This window comes from Pelodiscus sinensis, chromosome 9 (genome assembly GCF_052426305.1).
Source record: "Pelodiscus sinensis isolate ZL-2025 chromosome 9, ASM5242630v1, whole genome shotgun sequence".
NCBI classification, from domain to species: Eukaryota; Metazoa; Chordata; order Testudines; family Trionychidae; genus Pelodiscus; species Pelodiscus sinensis.
The window spans coordinates 21,923,274-21,943,738 of NC_143060.1; the positions used below are offsets into that span (position 1 = coordinate 21,923,274).

The 20,465-nt window shown below is 43.2% G+C and overlaps 1 protein-coding gene across 9 annotated transcripts in view; it reads left to right on the forward strand.

The window, feature by feature from the left end:
* LOC102448257 (methylcrotonoyl-CoA carboxylase beta chain, mitochondrial-like) overlaps nucleotides 1–20,202 on the forward strand; it is a 45,871-nt gene extending 25,669 nt beyond the window's left edge. For 3 of the 9 annotated variants that reach the window (XM_075936219.2, XM_075936217.2, XM_075936220.2), the window contains exons 13-14: nucleotides 241–302; nucleotides 8,026–10,070. In XM_075936219.2, the coding sequence (XP_075792334.1) occupies nucleotides 241–302; nucleotides 8,026–8,362 (399 nt within the window). In that variant the 3' untranslated portion in view covers nucleotides 8,363–10,070. Of the gene's footprint in view, nucleotides 1–240; nucleotides 4,465–8,025; nucleotides 10,139–16,983 lie in introns of those variants that run through there. The other 6 variants (XR_012905911.2, XM_075936221.2, XM_075936222.2 and 3 more) reach the window with 6 other exon arrangements.
* Nucleotides 20,203–20,465: the final 263 nt, after the last annotated feature.

Genomic DNA, 20,465 nt, shown 5'->3' on the forward strand with positions numbered 1-20,465 from the left:
CTCCGGAAAAGGGCTTTTTTTCCGGAGGATCGGGGCCAGTGTAGACGTAGCCTCCCTGTACAATAGTATTCTACTTTTCTGCTTGTGTGTGTATATAATGTTTATTTTTGACAATTCATTTTTAAGCCTCAGTTTTTATACAATAAAAATTAAAAGCATTATCTGATTTTTAAATAATAATGTAATTCCCAATGTTTGAAATTTCTAAAGAATTAATTGCGTATCCCATTTTTTCATCAGGTGATTGCACAGTGCTTAACAATTATGAAACAGCAGAAGTATCAGATCAAATCTCTGCAACAGTATCCCATTATCCGACTGTAATCAAACTGCCATTTACAAATAATTGGGTTTTTAAGAATGACAATACAATGTTTTTAAATGAAGTGATTTGCTAGCATTTTGTTACCTTTAGTATAACTTGAAATAATTCTATAAACTGTCAGTATACAAAAAGCTCACATTTCAGGCCCATTTGGATTAGGAATATTTTGATCCTTGTTGCACTAGCAAATTTGAAAATTATATTGTATGTAAAGACAAAATACAATTAATGAACTTTTGGATCTTGCCACTTGATCTGTGTAATGAAGAAAACTCCTCTTTGTGCAAAAAATGATTCTTGGGTTATTAATATACACATTTTGGATATGGAATGTAAGAGTGAGCTCTCATTTCTCAGTCCACAATAGGAAAACAATGAAAAGTAATAAGCATTGAGTGGAAGCTAATACTAAAAATACAGGTTTTTCTCTGGGATACTTGTTTTAAAGTCAGTCACTATACTGTCAAATTTCTTTCAGCATTCATCAGTGTGAATAGGGCTTGTGTTGTGCTAAGTACTGCATGGGATTTTTTCAGGGGGAAAAGGCAAAACACCACATTTATGGGTAATACATATAGCATTCAACACTTATATGCATTTGATATAGCACACTCATGCACTTACATACACACAAGCATACTCTGTCTTGTTATCAGTAGTTGCTTCCCCTAACAGCACTGGCCAAGTGATAAAGAAGTGGGAGGGATGGAGCCAGGCTTCTGCCAATCTGGATCGATGTTCCCATGTTGACAAGATAAAACTCGGGGTCCTCCTGCAAGATACCTTTGATTTATAGTAGTTCCCCTCTCATGCAAATCTATTATCTTATGCATATGCAAAATCTGTGAGTCATCATATGCATATGCAGTTTGTTGCCTATGGCGCCTTCTTCTGGATGTTGTCTCAGTGCTACCACATTCACCTTCAAAGAGGGTGCTGCTGACTCCCAAGGCTGTCCATATATCCAATTTTCTTTCAGTGAGCCCACTTAACAGGTCTCATTGTTCTTAGATCAGGCTGCTTCTTCAAGTGGTGTCCCTGTGGGTGCTCCACTGTAGGTGTCGGGTCATCCCGGCGCTTCAAATCGGAGTTTTCTTGAGCAGTAGCCAGCTGGACCACGCCTGTATGGCTTGCACTTCATACCATTCACACTCTTTTGATCTCTTGTGCAGTCTGGCTCCCACCAGTTCCTTCTTTGCCGCCCGTGGTCGCAGACAGAGAGAGCCTCTTCTCCTCAGAGAAATCCGTTCAGGAATATAATACTTAATTGTTTTGTCTTTTTAGTTAGAGTTACAGAGAGAAGAAAAAAACAGAGAAGATGACTTTGTTAGTTGGTATGTTTTGTAACTAGCCATGCCGGGCTCTCCTGGCTTTAAGAAGTACGTCACACGTCGTGACGCCATGCCAGCTTTGGACGCTCATGCGGAATGTATTAAGTGCCTCAGTGAGGCCCGTGTTCCTCAAAAGTGAGTTCACTGTGCCAAGCTGACAGTTAGGGCACGTAAGGACAGGGAGATGAGGCTAAAAATGTTTTTATTTGACAAAGTGCTCCAGCCTCTGGAGTATTCTTGTACTATCTCCACTCCACATTCTCCTAGAGCGGAGAAGAGAAAGGCTGTTTCGCCAAAGGCAGCCCCATCTCGAAAGAGAGCTTCGCCAGCTCAGTCTTTGCCATCAGCATGAGTCAGTGTCGATGATAAGCCTGCCATGTAAGGAGCAGTGGCACCTAAGCATAAGTCACTGTCGGAGCCAAAATCATGGCGAAAATCTGTAACGGTGCCGTCAATAGTCATAACAGTTTGCCATTTGGCACCGCCAGCGATGGCCCCGGCTGCAACAGTGCCAACAACACTGGCACCATCGGCATTGGAGCAGTCAACAAATGTATCAACGACATCATAGAATCATAGAATAATAGGACTGGAAGGGACCTCGAGAGGTCATCGAGTCCAGCCCCCCGCCCTCAAGGCAGGACCAAGCTCCGTCTACACCATCCCTGACAGATGTCTATCTAACCTGTTCTTAAATATCTCCAGAGAGGGAGATTCCACCACCTCCCTTGGCAATTTATTCCAATATTTGACCACCCTGACAGTTAGGAATTTTTTCCTAATGTCCAATCTAAACCTCCCCTGCTGCACTTTAAGCCCATTACTCCTTGTCCTGTCCTCAGAAACCAAGAGGAACAAATTTTCGCCTTCCTCCTTGTGACACCCTTTTAGATATTTGAAAACCGAAACATCGGCACTGACTACCTCGGCACCGGCCACACACATGCCGACGACTTTGGCACCGGTCACACACATGCTGACAACTTTGGCACAGACCATTGCGGCACCTATCAGTTCAGCACCAGCATCTTCGGCACCACATGTCCTATCCAGCCTTCGGGTACCGAAGAAAGCACCTTATAAATCTGCCTCTGTCAGGTCAGCAAGCCCAGAACCGGCACCATCTTCCGCACCACCTTCGCCATATTCTCCATAAATAGCAACGGATGGCAGGGGCCACTCTCCATGTGAACAAGCAAGGTAACATGCATCTAGGTACTGCTTATCACCCTCCTGATTCAAGATACCTGCCTCATTCTTCTCCTTCCTCAAAGGGATCACCACGCTCACCTCGCTCCCTGCACCTACCACCACATCATCAGGTACACTACAGAAGTGGGATGTCATCTCAACAGCTTTCACCAGTCTGATTTTACCACAGATGGCACAGTCCAATATACTACAAATATCACTCTCGGCATAATTCATTTAGTCACTGCTATCATCATTCCAAATATGGCTATCCTTGTTGCCACAGTCGCCCAGCCTCCCGTGCTCCCTCAGTTTCCCTACAACTTTCGTATAGTCAGGAGGTGGCGAGGTCATCACCTAATCTTCCCTCTATGGACCATCATTCAGAGCCGAAGGAAGGTCATCTCTTTGAGGCTGAAGAACACCCACCAGATGTATCACCCACCGATCAGTCGTCGTCATCCCCCAACGAAGCAGTCATACCTGGTGACCAGTCCCCTCCTGATGACTTGAAGCAATTCCAGGAACTTTTCAAAAGGGTGGCTGCATCTCAGGACATCACATTAACGGAGGTGTCTGAAAAACAAGATAGGCTCCTTAAAAACCTTCAGCCATCACAGGTGGGGAAAGGTGGCGATCCCCATGGGTGATGACATCATGGAGGCTGCCAATGAGATATGGCAGACCCCAGCTTCGACAACCACAATCAACAAAAGTGGACAAATTATATTTTATCCCTCCAAAGGGAGCCAATTTCTTATTCTCCCGCCTTCAACCAAACTTGTTAGTTATTGACACTGCCCAACACAGAGTCAAATTACCACAATATAAGAATACCAGAGATAAAGATAATAAACACATGGACCTCTTTGGGAAAAATCTTTATTCTTTAGTCACCCTACTCTTGCGGATCGCAGATTACTCAGCACTACTCTTCAACCACAACTTTGACAACTACACAAAGTTGACCTCCCTCCTAGAATACCTACCAGAACATCACTTCAAATAGCACTGGGTATAGCTGACACGGCAGCCAGAGCTACTGAGACATCAGTTCTTACGAGGAGAGCCTCCTGGTTACAATCTGCAAGGGTCCCTCATGAGCTTCAATCAAAGGTGGAAGATCTCCCCTTTAACAAGCAAAAGTTATTTGCTGAAAAGATGGATGACGTGCTGCATTCCAGCAAAGACTCTAGAACAAATTTGCACACACTTGGGATGTATACTTCTCCGTTCCGTTGTAAACGATACATTCCATATCAAAACCAGCAGGAGTTCTCCTACTCTAGATACCAAGAATAATCATTTGTACAATCAAAGAGCAGACAACGACCACAAAGGAAGCGCCCACAGGGCGCTAGCAATACCAGCAACCAGGAGAGTAAGCAGCAGGTTTGACCTGTTGGTCGAGGATCTGCAAAACCTCCCCATTTCACATGAAACATCACACGCTGCTTTGGTCTCCCATCACTGCCTGAGACCTTTTTGTCATTGCTGGGCAGCCATCGCATCGGATCACTGGGTCCTTGAGATAGTAAAATCAGGGTACACCATCCCCTTTACTTCCCTACCCCCAACTTTCCCACCCTCCCCGTCCCTCTTCAGGGACCCCTCTCATGAAGACTTGCTAACATAGGAGGTACAATATCTGCTTAGACTAGTAGCAGTGGAAGTAGTACCAGAGGACTTCAGAGGCAAGGGATTCCATTCCATTTACTTTCTCACCCCCAAAAAGACGGGCAGATGGTGGCCCATTTTGGATCTCCGCAAGTTAAATTGGTACTTTCGAAAGCAACGATTCAAAATGGTTATCCTCACTTCAGTAATCCCAACGATAGAGAAGGAAGACTGGTTTGCAGCCCTTGACTTGCAAGATGCCTATTTTCACATAACTATTCATCCATGCACAGACCGTTCCTACATTTCATTATAGGAACAGACAATTGACAATACCGAGTACTTCTGTTTGGCTTCTCATCGGTACCGAGAGTGTTTTCAAAGATGTTAGCCATTGTAGCGGCCTGCCTTCACAGGCAAGCCGTGATTATATTTCCTTATCTCGACGATTGTCTGTTAAAAGGCCCATCAGAAAGGGACACACATCGAATGGAGGCAACAACAATGCAAACGTTCAACCTTTTAGGTCTTATACTCAATACACAGAAGTCCCTTTTTATACGTGTTTCCCCCATCCCACTCATTCCCAAGGTATTAGAGAAAATTGCCAGAGACAGAGTGACAGTTATTCTCATAGCACTGTTTTGGGCACAACAGATATGGTTTCCTTGTGTGTATCTGATGTCTTCTCGGCCTCCCTACCACCTTCCCACTCTACATGATCTTCTAACTCAGAACAGGGGATCCTTACTTTACCCGCAGCCACATCTCCTACACAAATGCTAGAATTCATAGGTGCCAAGCTAGATTCCATATCCACAAGAGCATATCTTCCTATGCAAAGATTTCACATAGTCCAGGAGCTGGTTACTACTGTTTCTCTCAGTCCCACAATTTCCGTACTTGTCTCCAGCTGATGGGTCACATGGCCGCAACAACCTACATGGTCGATCATGTCCATTTACATTTTTTATATCTTCACCACTGGCTTACGTCAGTATATGCCCATCACAACATACAAGTACACAAACTGGTCTCCCCTCTTCATGTCTTAAACTCTTACATGGTGGACAAATCCCTGCAATCTTCTAGCTGACATACCATTTCATTGAGATTAGCCATCCATTCAGATAACTACCGATGCGTTCCTAATCGGATGGGGAGCCCACGGGAGTGCCATGTCAGTACAAGGACGATGGACCACACAAGAGACTATGCTTCATATCAATTTATTGGAACTCGGAGCTGTGTTCAATGCATGAAAGCATTTTGCTATGCACATTCGAGGCAAAAATGTCAGAATACTGACTGACAACATACCAACAATGTATTACATAAATCGCCATGGAGGTGCCTGTTCTCATGCTTTATGCAGAGCCGGTCTGATTGTGGAACTGGGGCATACAGAACAAAATTACCCTTGTAGCTTCATACTTGCCAGGAATGAACAATATCATAGCAGACAAGCTCAGCAGACACTTTGCTCCAGAACACGAATGGGAACTACACCCTTGGGTCCTCCGTTCGATTTTCCAACGATGGGACACACCAGAGATCGACTTATTTACCTCCTACATAAACAAGTGTCGCCGTTACTGCTCCCGAGGTCCCTGGGAGATGCCTTTCTTCTCAATTGGAAGGGTCCCTTTTTATACGCGTTTCCCCCATCCCACTCATTCCCAAGGTGTTAGAGAAAATTGCCAGAGACAGAGTGACAGTTATTCTCATAGCACTGTTTTGGGCACAACAGATATGGTTTCCTTGTGTGTATCTGATGTCTTCTCGGCCTCCCTACCACCTTCCCACTCTACATGATCTTCTAACTCAGAACAGAGGATCCTTACTTTACCCGCAGCCACATCTCCGCCTAACAGCATGATTCATAATTAGATCCACCATGTAGAACTACAGTGCTCTGACCAAGTAAAGCAAGTAGTTCTACACAGCAGGAAACAATCTACCTGAACCACTTATCTCCACAAGTGGCATAGATTCCTCTCTTGGTGCTCTGACAAGCATTTAGACTCTAACACAGCACCACTGCATACTGTGTTGGACTACACACTATCCCTCAAGGATGCTGGGTTATCCCTCTCCTCTTTGAGGGTGCATCTATCAGCGATCACTGCTTTGCACAATCCAATTGATGGGTGGTCAGTCTTTGCTCATCCTATCTCAAGGAGATTTATGAAGGGCCTCTCCAACCTATGCCCACCACGCAGGCTGCCACTGCCATCAGGGAACCTAGAAATGGTTTTGAATACTCTTACCTGGGCACCTTTCAAACTTCTACTTGTACACTGCCTATGATAATGCTAAAGGTGCTCTTTCTGCTGGCAATCACTTCTGCTTGCAGAGGTGGTGAGTTAGCAGCATTAATGGCTGTTCCAACATACACTATTTTTAATAGAGACAACATAGTGTTATTCCCACATCCTGCCTAAGGTTTGCTCTGACTTTCACTTAAACCAACCAATTGTACTCGCTTCATCTACCTTAAGCCACACTCAAATACAAAGAAGGCAATATATCACTCACTGGATGTACGCAGAGCTCTTGCATTCTGTATAGAACGGACCAGATCTTTCCGCGAGTCGGATTGCTTGTTCATTTCTACAGTGGAACGCAAGAAAGGATGTGTGTTATCACAATACCTGTCCAAACTCAGTCTCCTGCATTATGTAATTCTATAACTTAAGGAATAAACTACTATTTCAACCACCCAGATCACATTCGACAAGAGTGGTAGTGAAGTCCACAGCTTTTCTTCATGGGGTTACCCTCAAGGACATCCACAGAATGGCTACATGGTCCACCAATGGCACTTTTATGAAACACTAGGCGATCTTGCTGTCTCAAGCAAAAGATACTATTGTGGCTTCCACGGTCCTATTGACCACTGTCAATCCATAAAATCCGAGGCCCACCTACCACTTAGACTGGGTACTGCTACACATTCACCTACAGAGGGGCTCCCATGGGGACATCACTTGAAGAAGAAGAGGAAGTTACTCACTGGGTACTTCTACACTGTCATGATTTTGTGCAAAAATTCTTTTGCGGAAGATTTCTTGTGCAAAAACTCTTCCAGAAGAGAGCGTCTACACTGGCATGTGCCTTTGCGCCAGTGATGTGCTTTTGTGCAAGAGCATCCATGCCAGTGTAGACGCTCTCGCGCAAGAAAGCTCTGATGGCCATTTCAACCATAGGGCTTTCTTGCGCAAGAAATTCATGTTGCTTGTCTACACTGTCTACACTGGCCTCTTGCGCAAGAACAGTTGCACAAGAGGGCTTATTCCTGAGCGGGAGCATTGGAGTTCTTGCGCAAGAAGCACTGATTTCATACATTAGAACATCAGTGTTCTTGCTCAAGAACTCACGGCCAGCGTAGACAGGCAGCAAGTTTTGGTGCAAAAGTGGCTGTTGTTGCGCAAGATCGTGCCAATGTAGACACAGCCACTTTGTGCAGAAACGACGGTTCTTCGAGATGTGTCCACTCGTGGGTGCTCCACTACTCGCCCTCCTCCCTGTCTTGGATTCTTTTTCCTTAATATCTTTCAGATACTGGGGCGGGCTCAAGGAACTGGCAGGAGCCAGACCACGCAAGAGATCAAAAGAGCGTGAACAGCACAAAGCACATGCCGCACATGCACGTTTTGTCTGTCTACTGCTCAAGAAAACTCCGATCTGTGGTGCTGGGACAACCCGACACCAACAGTGGAGCACCCACAGGGACACACATAGTGAAGAACCGCCATTACTGCACAAGGTGAGTAACTTCCTCTTTCATCCCCTCTCCAACCATTGCAACTGGCTTGAGGTGCTTGTTTTTCTCGCTTTATCCATTAACACCTCATTCATTCAACAGGGACATTCTCTTTATCTTACTCATTTTTAGGGACTATTCTACCACGACTTAATACAATAGACTTAATACAAAGTTTCTGTGTTCTGTATCATGGGTGGGCACTAATTATTGACTGGGGGCCATTTCAGAAATTTTTGAAGTGTCCCTGAGCAGCCCTGGAAGGGGCAGGATCAGGACATTTCTGTGCTTCTCCTCCCACAGACCCTGATTGGTGTGGGGGTGGAGGAGTGCACAAAGTCTTTCTCCTCCTAGAGACAACCACCAGCTGTTCTGAACAGCTGGCCATTCCCTATAGGTACCTGTGCCCCTGGCAGTGGGAGGAGACTTCACGTGCTCCCCCGGCTGACCCCAGGTCAATCAGGGCCTGGGGAGGGGGAGCACGTGAAGTCTCTCGCTCCCTACCCCCACCCTGCAAGGGAGTGTAGTGCTTTGAATCAGTTGTCAGCTGAGCAGCAGCTGATGGTTGACTTTTAAGTGCTGAGCCCTTTGCAGGGCAGGAGGAGACTTTACATACTCCACCCACCCCCAAGCCCGGATTGGCCTGAGGGTGGGGAAGTGTGCAAAGTCTCCTCCCACCCTGTACTGTAAAGCAGAATAGCAAAAGAATGTAACAACTCCAGTTTTGTAACAAATATGTAACAATCCAACTGCTAAGTATTGTAACCCAATGAATGCAGATGTAACATCCAATATGAGCCTCTAATGCATCATCTTGAACAGTGCATGTAAATGATACAGAACTGAAATATCTGAATGCATATACATCCACTCATTATGTTTATAAATGTAACATCTATGTGAAACCAATCCATATATGTAAACATGTCCTATTTCAAAATGGAGTCCAGAACTCCATTTTAAGTTGAGAATTCTACTGACATCTATTTTAAGTTAAGATCTTGTCACGTATTAAAGCTACCTGTATATCTAGCTGTTAGGATTTAAAAATTCAAGCTAGTATACGGGTTGAAATTTGAATAATCTATAAATATTCATAAGCATCTTATGTCAGCCAATGATTTTAAAACATGCTGTTAAGCATCTTTTCTAAGCCAATCAGATCGTACCACGGAACCTAATGAATATGCATGAACCCAGACTTTTTAAGTCTCTGCCGCGCAGCAGTTGCTGTTGCGTCGGGTCTACGTCGGGTTCGTCGGTTCCGTCGGGATAGGTTCTAGGCTAGGTTAGAGAGAGAGTGAGTCATCCTTGTCCTAGGTGTATGAAAAAGGTCCTGTAAAGATATTCTTCTAGAGAAGCTAGCAGAAGGCTATGCTATCTCTATTTTATATAATATAGTATTTTCTTGAGTCAGGCTGGCGGAAGGCCAGACCTCCTCAAATAGATTAGTTAGGTTAGTTAGCCTAGTATTTTAGATAGATTAGCTATCGTCCTCGAGTTTGTACGGCAGGTTGCGTCGGTCCTCGCATGTCGGCCGTCATCGTGCTTGTTCGTCGGGCTCGTCGCGATTAGGTTAAGGTTTTATTTTTAGGATAGGGTTAGAGTAGATAGAACAGAGTCATCAATCGCCTGATCCGGCTGCACCGAAGCGCAGAGAAGAGGCAGCGAGGACCAGAGGGCTTCACGGAAGGTGAACCAACCGTCTTCGTCCTCCATCCGTGCTTCGAGGGATCTCCTGAGCTGTTCTTCTCCTGGGGCTTTAATTAGCCAACAGATTGTAGGTCGCCTAGCGTCGAGACCAGCTGACGAGGGACGCCTAACTGTCCTCCCTAAAGGCTTTCAATTACCCCAAGGGTTGTAGGTCGCTAGCTACTCATCATTCGTCTCTGTCACCGTAGACTCTGTGTAGGTATATGGGCCTGGAGGGACTTCCCCTCCTGGTCCATTTAATGTAAAAAGGGGACTGCCCCCTCATTTGTTCCTTCAAGGCACTGTTGGTTAAATTTGTTAAATAATATAGTCTTGTGGTTTTCACTGAAAATTCAGTTTTAAGTTTTCATTTTATACACGCCTAACATCCCTGAGAAATTATATACTCTCCGGTGATTAGATACGGAGTGAGAGTCGCACCTGAGATACCATCCCTAGCGGATGAGACCAGGGTTCGGTTACAAAGTATCCATCTGGAGTAGCTAGTCTACATGACACTTCTCCATCTGTTAAAAGATTACTGTAACAGAATTTGGCGACCGCGGCAGGACCCTCTAGAGTGTATTTTTCTCAGGCTTTTATTCTAGTATAAAATACCTTGAAGGAACACTTGAGTGTGGTTCGGGGGTTGTTTTATTTAAGGGCTTAGATAGATAGAGGGTATCCAGGAGGGGAAGGATTGAACCTAGCTGTGAATTGGCCACTCATAGTTTGGGGATTCCTAAAGCTCCCGGGGCCCAAAATCTCCTTTCCTTTTTAAAACGGTCCCCTTATCACCAAATACCCCTCTAGTGTAGTGTAGTTAATTTAATAAGTACTGTAATTAAAGAAAATCCGTTAAGATTTATTCCTCTTAAGGTCCATTGACCTAAGAGAAGAACACCTTGGAGACAAGAGTAACCCTTGTCCAGGTGTTTCTGATCAAAGAAATTTTTTTCTTTGGTTCCGTAAGGTGCTTGCTGTTGTCTGCAGCAGAGCAAGCAGCCTCAGGTTTTAAACCCCTTTAGAGGTTTTTCCTCTGGGTCATAGAACGTTCGTGGCAAGGTTGCCATTCAAGGTCCGCCATTTTGAGAGGCCTCCTTAGAACGTCCGGGCGTGTCCACCATTTTGTAATTGGCATACCGCCATTTTGGCTGTCCGCCATTTTGTTATTGGGGAAGCCATTCTAGGTATAGAACGCTCCGCCATTTTAGGTTGGCTTTGGAACGTTCGGTGTGTTGCCATTTTGAGGCGTTCCGCCATCTTGGGATTTAGAACGTTCATAGTTCCGCCATTTTGTAGTTGGCTTAGAACGTTCGGTGTTGCTTGGCAACCACCGCTTTTGCTGCGCAGCACCTTTGCAAGGAGCTTGCCCAGCCAGTTTAATATTAGTTTATGGTAAATTTCTGCAGGACAGAGGCCTGATCAGCCTGCTGTTCCTAAGTAACCCAGAATTTTACCAGGTTTTTCCCAAAACTTGTAAGGATAAAGTAAGGTCCTTATAAGTTTTAGCATGGCAGCTAAGAAGATACCGAGGATCTTCGGGCTAGATGGCAGCAAGCCGGCTGTGCAGATTAATAAAATTATTTTGGAACAAGATATTAATGTATTCATTAAAGATGTTAATTTTTGGGATGTGAATGATTTAAAGGGAGAAAACTGTTTAGATAACTTTAAAGTTATGTATGAAAATTATGTAACAGCTAAACCTAAGCCTAGTATAAAACACAAAAGAGCTCTTATACAAGGACTGGTTATAGTAACCAGATCTTTGGATGCAGAAGTAAAAGCCATTGCTAAACAGCTAAAGGACACAGAGATCAAATTGGCACAGGATGTGACAATACAAAAATTAAAGAGTGATTTAACTTTGAGAGAGAGCAAGAATGATACGTTGCGCTCTCAAAGAGATATGTTATCTCATCAAGCAGATGATGTCCTCAAGAGATGCCAACAGCTAGAGAGGGATCTAACTGAGAAAGTAGCAATGTTTAATGATTCAAAGGCTACTGTTAGGCACCTCTTGAGTGAGAAGAGACAAAATACACCTGTCAATGTAGATCACTCTGGATGTCAGCATAAAATAAAAGAATTAGAGCAAAAATTAGGTCTTGCAAGGGGTTTTTTCTCTGCCATAAATGAAGGGGTAGAGAAAGATATATATATAACAATACTATTCTAACTAATGAATTAGTGGAAGGAATGATGGAGCCCATCATTACAACCGAGGTGTTCCACCCTAATAATTCAAACCCAGTAGTGAAATACGAGAGGAGTGTTCTGTCACCAGAGCAGGCCAGAGCCGTAGGGCAAAATCTAGGACCTTGCAGAAAAATGAATGCCATAGACTGGATGGCTAAACTAGCAAGAACAAACCTCACCAGTGATGACATGTTGGTTGTCCTTCGAGAATGTCTACTCCCCGAAGACCTGATTGCTTTTCCAGCAGACCTTGCCAACTCAATTAATCCAGACTTCAATCAAATGTACAAGGCTTTATACAATGTTTTCTACCCACATGATGACATCAGGGGTAGATTCTATTCTGAAAAACAAAAGGAAGGAGAGAGACCTGAACTCTATTTCATCAGAAAAGAATTTCTTCAAAGATTAGCAGGATTGAGTACAGGAATCGATGGAAATATAGTACACGATACCCCTGAGTTCAGGAAGTCACTGTTTTTAGGACTACTTCCTTCCATTAAAGCCACCTTAAGCAACATGGATGTGGAGAGAATTCCACTAGAACTAATGAAGAACCGAATAAGAGAGACATTTGAGTGGCAAAGGCAAGCCGGGTTAATAAAGACAGTGGTCCCACCAAAAAGGATTGCTGAAGTCAAAGAAGCAAAGCCTCCAGTAAAAGGGAGAAGACGACCTCCTCCTCCTCCCCCAACACAGAATAGGGCTAAAGGTGTGACTCAATCTCGTCAATTCCAATCAAGACAAAACATTCAACAAGCAGAACCTTCAAGAATACCCTTTCAACCCACAAAGCTCTTCAGAGGAAAGAGGGAAGAATTGGCAGCTACCAGACAAGTCCTCGCTAATAGACTGTCCAGATACTTACCTTGGCCGAAGATTCAAGGAATGGACATAGACCAGATATTTAGTGAGTTGACCAGAATTGAACATGGTTGAGAGCACCTTCAGAACGTTCAGGTGCCACCCACTAGCAGCAGCGCCACCTACTGAAGAAGCCTAGATTGGCCTCAGCCCCTGCAAGAACTTACTAGAATAGAATATGACCAGTTTGGAAGACCTACTGTTCTAGTTGAACTGAGAGGCCAATTTGGGGCAACCAAGCAGAAAATGTTGGTGGATACAGGGGCATGCACTAGCATCATATGCACAAAAACATCACCTATGACAAAGAAATCTAACTATGCTTTCTCCAAAACCTTGCAATCTTATAATGGAAAGACATCAACAATTCCTTTTGCTTCAGATATAACATGTAGAATTGGGACAATAGAAGCCAAGATGCCTATCGGTTTGCAAAACCTAGACGGTGTCGGCATAATGGGAATAGATGCAATGAGAGAACTTGGAATAATTATTGATCTACCTAATAGACGAGTTCTTAGGGCAGAAAAACATCATTCAGATGCTGCTATAGTCATCTCCAGTGTACATTGCTTAGGAGCCATCAAAGCGAGTGAGGACCTGAAAATACCAACCTGGGATGATGACATTCAAGAAGCCATTAAAGATCATCTAGCAGTGTTTGCGAGACACAAGCAAAGTTGTGGGAAGACCTTAGAAGTAGTAGATGTTCCTGGTCCGGATCCGAGACCAATGAAACAGTACAGGTACCCCGTAGAAGCAGAGAAAGGCATCGAAGAAACCATTACTAACCTGGTGTCTCAAGGAGTCTTAATAAATACACAGAGTCCATGTAACTCCCCGATTTGGCCTGTAATAAAAGCTGATGGAAAAACATGGAGACTTACAGTGGACTACCGGGGTGTAAATAAAGTAACCCCGAGGATGGCTCCTGTTGTGGCCAAATTCCCTGAAATCATGGCCCAAATTGCCGAAGGTGCCAGATGGTTCTCGGTATTGGACATCAGCAACGCATTCTTTTCAATACCAATTGCCACCTCTGCTTGGCATAAGTTTGCGTTTACATTCAGAGACTAGCAGTATACATTCACTAGGCTCCCCCAAGGCTTCCATAATTCGCCTACAATTTGCCATCGCATCATATGTAAAATCTTGAAAGATCTCCCATGTGCGAGACATGTAATGTCATATGTCGACGATATCCTTATTGCAACCGAAGACAAAAAGATACATCTAAAGGTGCTAAAAGAAGTTTTAGGAGCTCTGAAACATGCTGGACTTTTAATTAATCCAGAGAAGGCACAGCTCATTAGACAGGAGGTAGACTATCTGGGTGTACATCTTGGTCAAGATGGTAGAAGACCAGATCAATCCAGAGTGGAGCTGATCTCAAAGTTACCTGCTCCCACGGATGTACACAGCCTCCGTACGTTCCTAGGCCTGATCGGATTCTCACAAGATTTTATTGAGGAATTCGGTTTTAATGCCCAACCACTCTACAAATTATTAAATAAGAGACAAGAGTGGGAGTGGGGCCAAGAACAACGAGCCTTCCAATATCTACGGACTGCCTTAATGAAAGCACCAGCTTTGGCGTATCCCAACCCTGAAAAAGAGTACCATCTTACCTTAACAACAGGAAAAGAAGCACTAGGAGCGGTTCTTTTACAACACCAGGGCACTTCTTTAAAACCGGTGGCCTATCGGTCGAAAACCCATCTGGTGTAGAAAGACAGTACACCGCTTGTGAGAAAGAGGTATTGGCTCTGACATGGGCGCTAATCCACTGGGAATACCTAATTGGAAAGGCACCCGTAGTCTTACGAACCAGTCATACCCCAGTAAGCTACATAATATCTGGCCAGGCTAATAATGGAAGAGTTAGCCATCCAAGGTTAGCGAAGTGGACACTAGCCTTGTTGAATCATGACATCAAGATCGAGCCAATGAAGACCACATCATTGGTTCCATCAGTCCTTGCAACACCAATAAGTCCCGAACAAGATCATGAATGTCCAATTCCAATTCAAGTAGAAGCAACAATTAAATCACCTTTCAATTTACTGTCCAAATATGAGGATGTCAAGAACGAAGCTACTCATAACAGCTGGGTAGTAGATGGCAGTTGTTACCGCCATGAAGGCAGTATAGTTACTGGTGCTGCAGCGCTCCATGCATCTACAGGAAGAAAGATTCAAAACCCTGTACGTTTACCATCAGCACAAGCTGCAGAGATCATTGCAGTGATCCTGGCATTGGAGAATGCTGATACCACAGAGAACTTAGCTATTTGTACTGATTCCGATTGGATACTCCGATCTTTTATAGATTGGATGGTCGTCTGGAAACAGCAAGACGTGCACTAATGACAGACGACCAGTGAAGTACGCTCAATTGTTAAACTATGGCTGGAAGTTAGCTGAGGCAAGAAAAGGAAAAACCTATCTCTTTAAAGTACGTGCACACAGGAAAGATCAAAAAGAGATATCTTTGCTTAATAATCACGTGGATCAATTAGCTAAGCAAGCTGCCATTTTGGACAAGAAATTGACTTGGAATTTACCACCACAGCATGAGAAAATCGATGCTGTCAATGTTGCTCCACCATTAAGAGATACTGTGGACATTGTCAAGGTGCAAAATTCTGATAAGGAGATCAGTACGCTATTAAGTCAGGGACAATATAAGAACTATAATATCAAGAGACATGAAAAAGGACCCATAATGGCTCAAGAAGTTTTGAATGGCCAAGATACTGGGATTCCTCTTCTGGTAATGCCAACTGCACTGAGAACAGACTTGATCGAACTAGCACACGCGCAAGGTCATTTTGGCCTAGAAAAGACCCTCTCCCGTATCAAGACAGTGGCTTGGTAGCACTGCAGACACCGAAAAATACATCAATAATTGTTTAAGGTGTGCTCAAAATAATCCAAAAGCAATGAACAATCGTATCCCTTTAAAGCATCAATCCATTGATGGGCCTTGGAAGCGTATCCAAATCGACTTCATCGGACTGCTACCAAGGACTGGCAAGGGAAACGAGTACTGTTTGGTGATCATTGATCCATTCACCAAATGGATAGAGGCTATCCCCACTAGAAACTGCACATCCAAGACAACAGCTCGTGTGTTATTAAATGAGATCTTCTCAAGATATGGATTACCATCAGTTATTGACAGTGACCAAGGGTCACATTTTACAGCAGAAATCATCAAACAGCTTTGTGTAGCGCTTGGTGTTAGACAGCATTTTCATATTGCAGGACACCCACAGTCGTCTGGACTAGTGGAGTGTTCAAATCGTGTCCTGAAAACAGCTTTGAGAAAAGTTGTGGAAACTTCAGGCAAGCAGTGGGATGTACATCTCCCATTGATCCTGATGGCTATAAGGTCAACCGTAGGAGCACATAGCTACACGCCCTACGAAGTCCTCTTCGGCCGATTGATGAGAACACTGGAATTATGGTGGGTCGAAGGAGGGGTGCCACCCGAAGGCTTCCATCCTCGGATAAAGACCTCTGAGTACCTGAAGCAACTACTGGAAACGTTGAGTCAAATTCAACAATCAGTGGCGGTTACCTTAAAAGGAAATATTCAGAAGATGGATAAAAGATTATCAGTGGCGGTTACCTTAAAAGGAAATATTCAGAAGATGGATAAAAGATTGTCTGAAGAACTAAAGTTCCACGAATGGAGTGTCGGCGATAAAGTCCTATACCGACACTTCAGTGAGAAAAGTCATCCCTTATCTCCAAGATGGATGGGGCCTTGTTATATCATTAATAAAGCTGGCCCGACAGTGTACCAAATTGAAATACACACCAAAAAGAACCGGAAGATTGCTAAATGGTTCCATTCAAGTCAACTTAAGGAATGGAAAGGAAATTAGGACACAATAGCAGTTAGATAGTCAGGAGGGGTAGGAAGAAGTTAAATATCAAGAATGAAGATCATAACTATGATTATGTTTATTATGTTTTGTCTTTACTTAGGAAAGTCATCAAGAAGGCCTTACTAAATACTGCTTATACATATAAGTAGAATGAAAGTTATACATCAATATATTGGGTATATAGTACTTATTGTAGCCAGTGTTTGGACAGTTACATTAAGTGATGGAGTATCTTATTTTGCAAAACTAGTAATAGGGCAAGATGAGGTATGGAGATGTCGCGCAGGGGATATTCCATTAAAATATTGGAATATTATTAGAACCACTGCGAGTGATGAGTCTCCAACAGATCATTATGTATGGACAGAAGCGACATCTATAAATCCCATCTTTAGTACCAAATACGTTGAGACCTTTAAAGTTCAACCAAATGATGAAAGATGGCAAAACAAAGTACCAATAATCCCGGTATATGCTCCCCAGCGTATTACTCTCAGGGTCATCCAGGATAACAAGCACTGTCATCTGGAGATCCATGATGAGAGGGTGGGAAACGTAGTTGCATTTTTCGTTAAGCACTACGATACCACCAAATGACTTGAAATCAATTTTCCGGGTTGGTTAGACGCCAGTGTTTACACTGTAAGTGGAAAATGTAGGTGGGCTTTTACGAGTGAAAATCTATGTCAACAACAGCACAACAAGGTGTTTAATTGGTTGCACAAAAATATTATCTGGTTGGTTAGGGCCTCCATGTATATACATGGACGTGCTGTATACCCCAATAATTAGAAAAGAGCAAAATCAAGTGACATGGGTCATAAAAGTATATCACAACCAGAATGTCACGAATAATTTCCCAGCAATGGTGACATTCCCTACTGGAGCAGTCACGAACATCTTTTTAAGTTGTAGAGAAAATTCAAGGCCTAAGTTACGACCCCAATACGTGCAATCACCTAGTTGTGAGGAAAACCCACAACCTTCAATGTTTGTCTGTGTGGGACATTTCGTGGAAAATATCACCAAATCTGGTACCTGGGTGATATCCAGCATTTTTGGCGTACAATATTATGTAAAGATACTGGTAGCAGAACCTCCCCAGGAGTATGAAATGGGCCCATATGTGGTAAAAACTAACATTGCCAGGCAGGTGTTGATTGAGCCAAAATATCAAATAAAATGGATACATGTACCTTTGCAGATTACTACTGTGAGCATAAAACCATCCTGTCAAAAATTTGTAAAACCCCTGATGGATGGATGGGAAAGGTGGTTGTTACAGATTGCCTCTTCCAAAACATCTCGGATTCGAGGCAGGCGTGATCTGGCAGGTAAAGTGCTGGGCGGTCTTGGTACTGGCCTAGGCGTGGTATCTGCCATAGATAACGCAAGATTGGCCAAAAATATCACCAAAGTTGCCTTAGGGACACAAGACATGGTCCACCCAATAGAGGAATCAATCCGGGGATTAGATAAAGTTCAACTTGATGTAGCAGAATTGCTCCCAATGTGGATAAAATCCCAGGAAGAGGATCATTTAAAATTGATCCAAGCCATGCAGGATATCCAGAATGAAACTGCATTGGCCTTGGCTTGTGTTCAAATTCAAAGCATGCTGTTAGAACTAGTGCGAAATATAATACGGGAAGCACTCACAGGCCGTCTTCCCCTTGAAATTGCCACATTGGTCAAGAACATGTTCTCTCCATTTGAACAGGAGAATCCGGATTTGTGGACCATGTTACATTCTCAATTTGATCCTGTGTTGAATACCTTACATCTGATGATGTTAACGGTTATAGATGCCCATAAAGAAGTCATATTCCCAATAGCCACTCTGGGTATGTTTGTTAACGGCTCGGTACTCATGCCAACATTGGACTGAGCATGGGCATACGAAACCTGTGAGGGAACATTTGCTGCAGTTAATATGCAAGCCTGTTTTGAACATCTGAAAATGGGCTATACCTGCACAACCGGTTTATGGGATCAGGGTAACTTGTGTCTAAATTCGTATGAGGGAGAGTGCACTTACGAACTTCGCCCGGTACCACTAGAGAATAATATCTCAGTAGTAATTCAAGTGGATCAATCATGTTTTTGTATTCGCAGCCTATGCCGCGAATTCACCGTCAACAGATTCTATACTGTAAAAATGCCTCAAAGAACAAATCTCTGCCTGTGTAAGGTATTTGAAATCAAGGGGTGTGATATTAATCTGAAAATGACAGAGACCTCTTACCAAGAGATTACGGCTAAATATGGCATTATTAAGACGGTGGCCCCAGTCTCTTTGGGTCCAAGTTTAGAAGCGGTAAAATCAATGATGATCCACTCAAATTTGAAAGATATTATTAACAACATACCTAATGTCAGCCAAAAGGTACATGTAGTGGTTCAACACGCTGCCAATAAAATTGTTAACATTGGCAAACGAATGCAGTCCAAAACCACGTGGTGGCAAACACTATTTGGTAACATCTTTGGTGACATTTCAAAAATCAGTATGGCGTCTCTGTTAACTTACCCTTTGGGCATTATATATATCATTATGACGTTGGTGATTATATATATACTGGTACTCACTATATACATCTGTTGTCCATACCAGAGATCTGTACTTATTTTTGCATTTATTTCTGCTGAGTAAAATGTGATGAACATCTTCTGTTTCTCCTCAGCTGTCCATCAAGGAAGGGAAATGTAAAGTAGACTAGCAAAAGAATGTAACAACTCCAGTTTTGTAACAAATATGTAACAATCCAGCTGCTAAGTATTGTAACCCAATGAATGCAGATGTAACATCCAATATGAGCCTCTAATGCATCATCTTGAACAGTGCATGTAAATGATACAGGACTGAAATATCTGAATGCATATACATCCACTCATTATGTTTATAAATGTAACATCTATGTGAAACCAATCCATATATGTAAACATGTCCTATTTCAAAATGGAGTCCAGAACTCCATTTTAAGTTGAGAATTCTACTGACATCTATTTTAAGTTAAGATCTTGTCACGTATTAAAGCTACCTGTATATCTAGCTGTTAGGATTTAAAAATTCAAGCTAGTATACGGGTTGAAATTTGAATAATCTATAAATATTCATAAGCATCTTATGTCAGTCAATGATTTTAAAATATGCTGTTAAGCATCTTTTCTAAGCCAATCAGATCGTACCACGGAACCTAATGAATATGCATGAACCCAGACTTTTTAAGTCTCTGCCGCGCAGCAGTTGCTGTTGCGTCGGGTCTACGTCGGGTTCGTCGGTTCCGTCGGGATAGGTTCTAGGCTAGGTTAGAGAGAGAGTGAGTCATCCTTGTCCTAGGTGTATGAAAGAGGTCCTGTAAAGATATTCTTCTAGAGAAGCTAGCAGAAGGCTATGCTATCTCTATTTTATATAATATAGTATTTTCTTGAGTCAGGCTGGCGGAAGGCCAGACCTCCTCAAATAGATTAGTTAGGTTAGTTAGCTTAGTATTTTAGATAGATTAGCTATCGTCCTCGAGTTTGTACGGCAGGTTGCGTCGGTCTTCACATGTCGGCCGTCATCGTGCTTGTTCGTCGGGC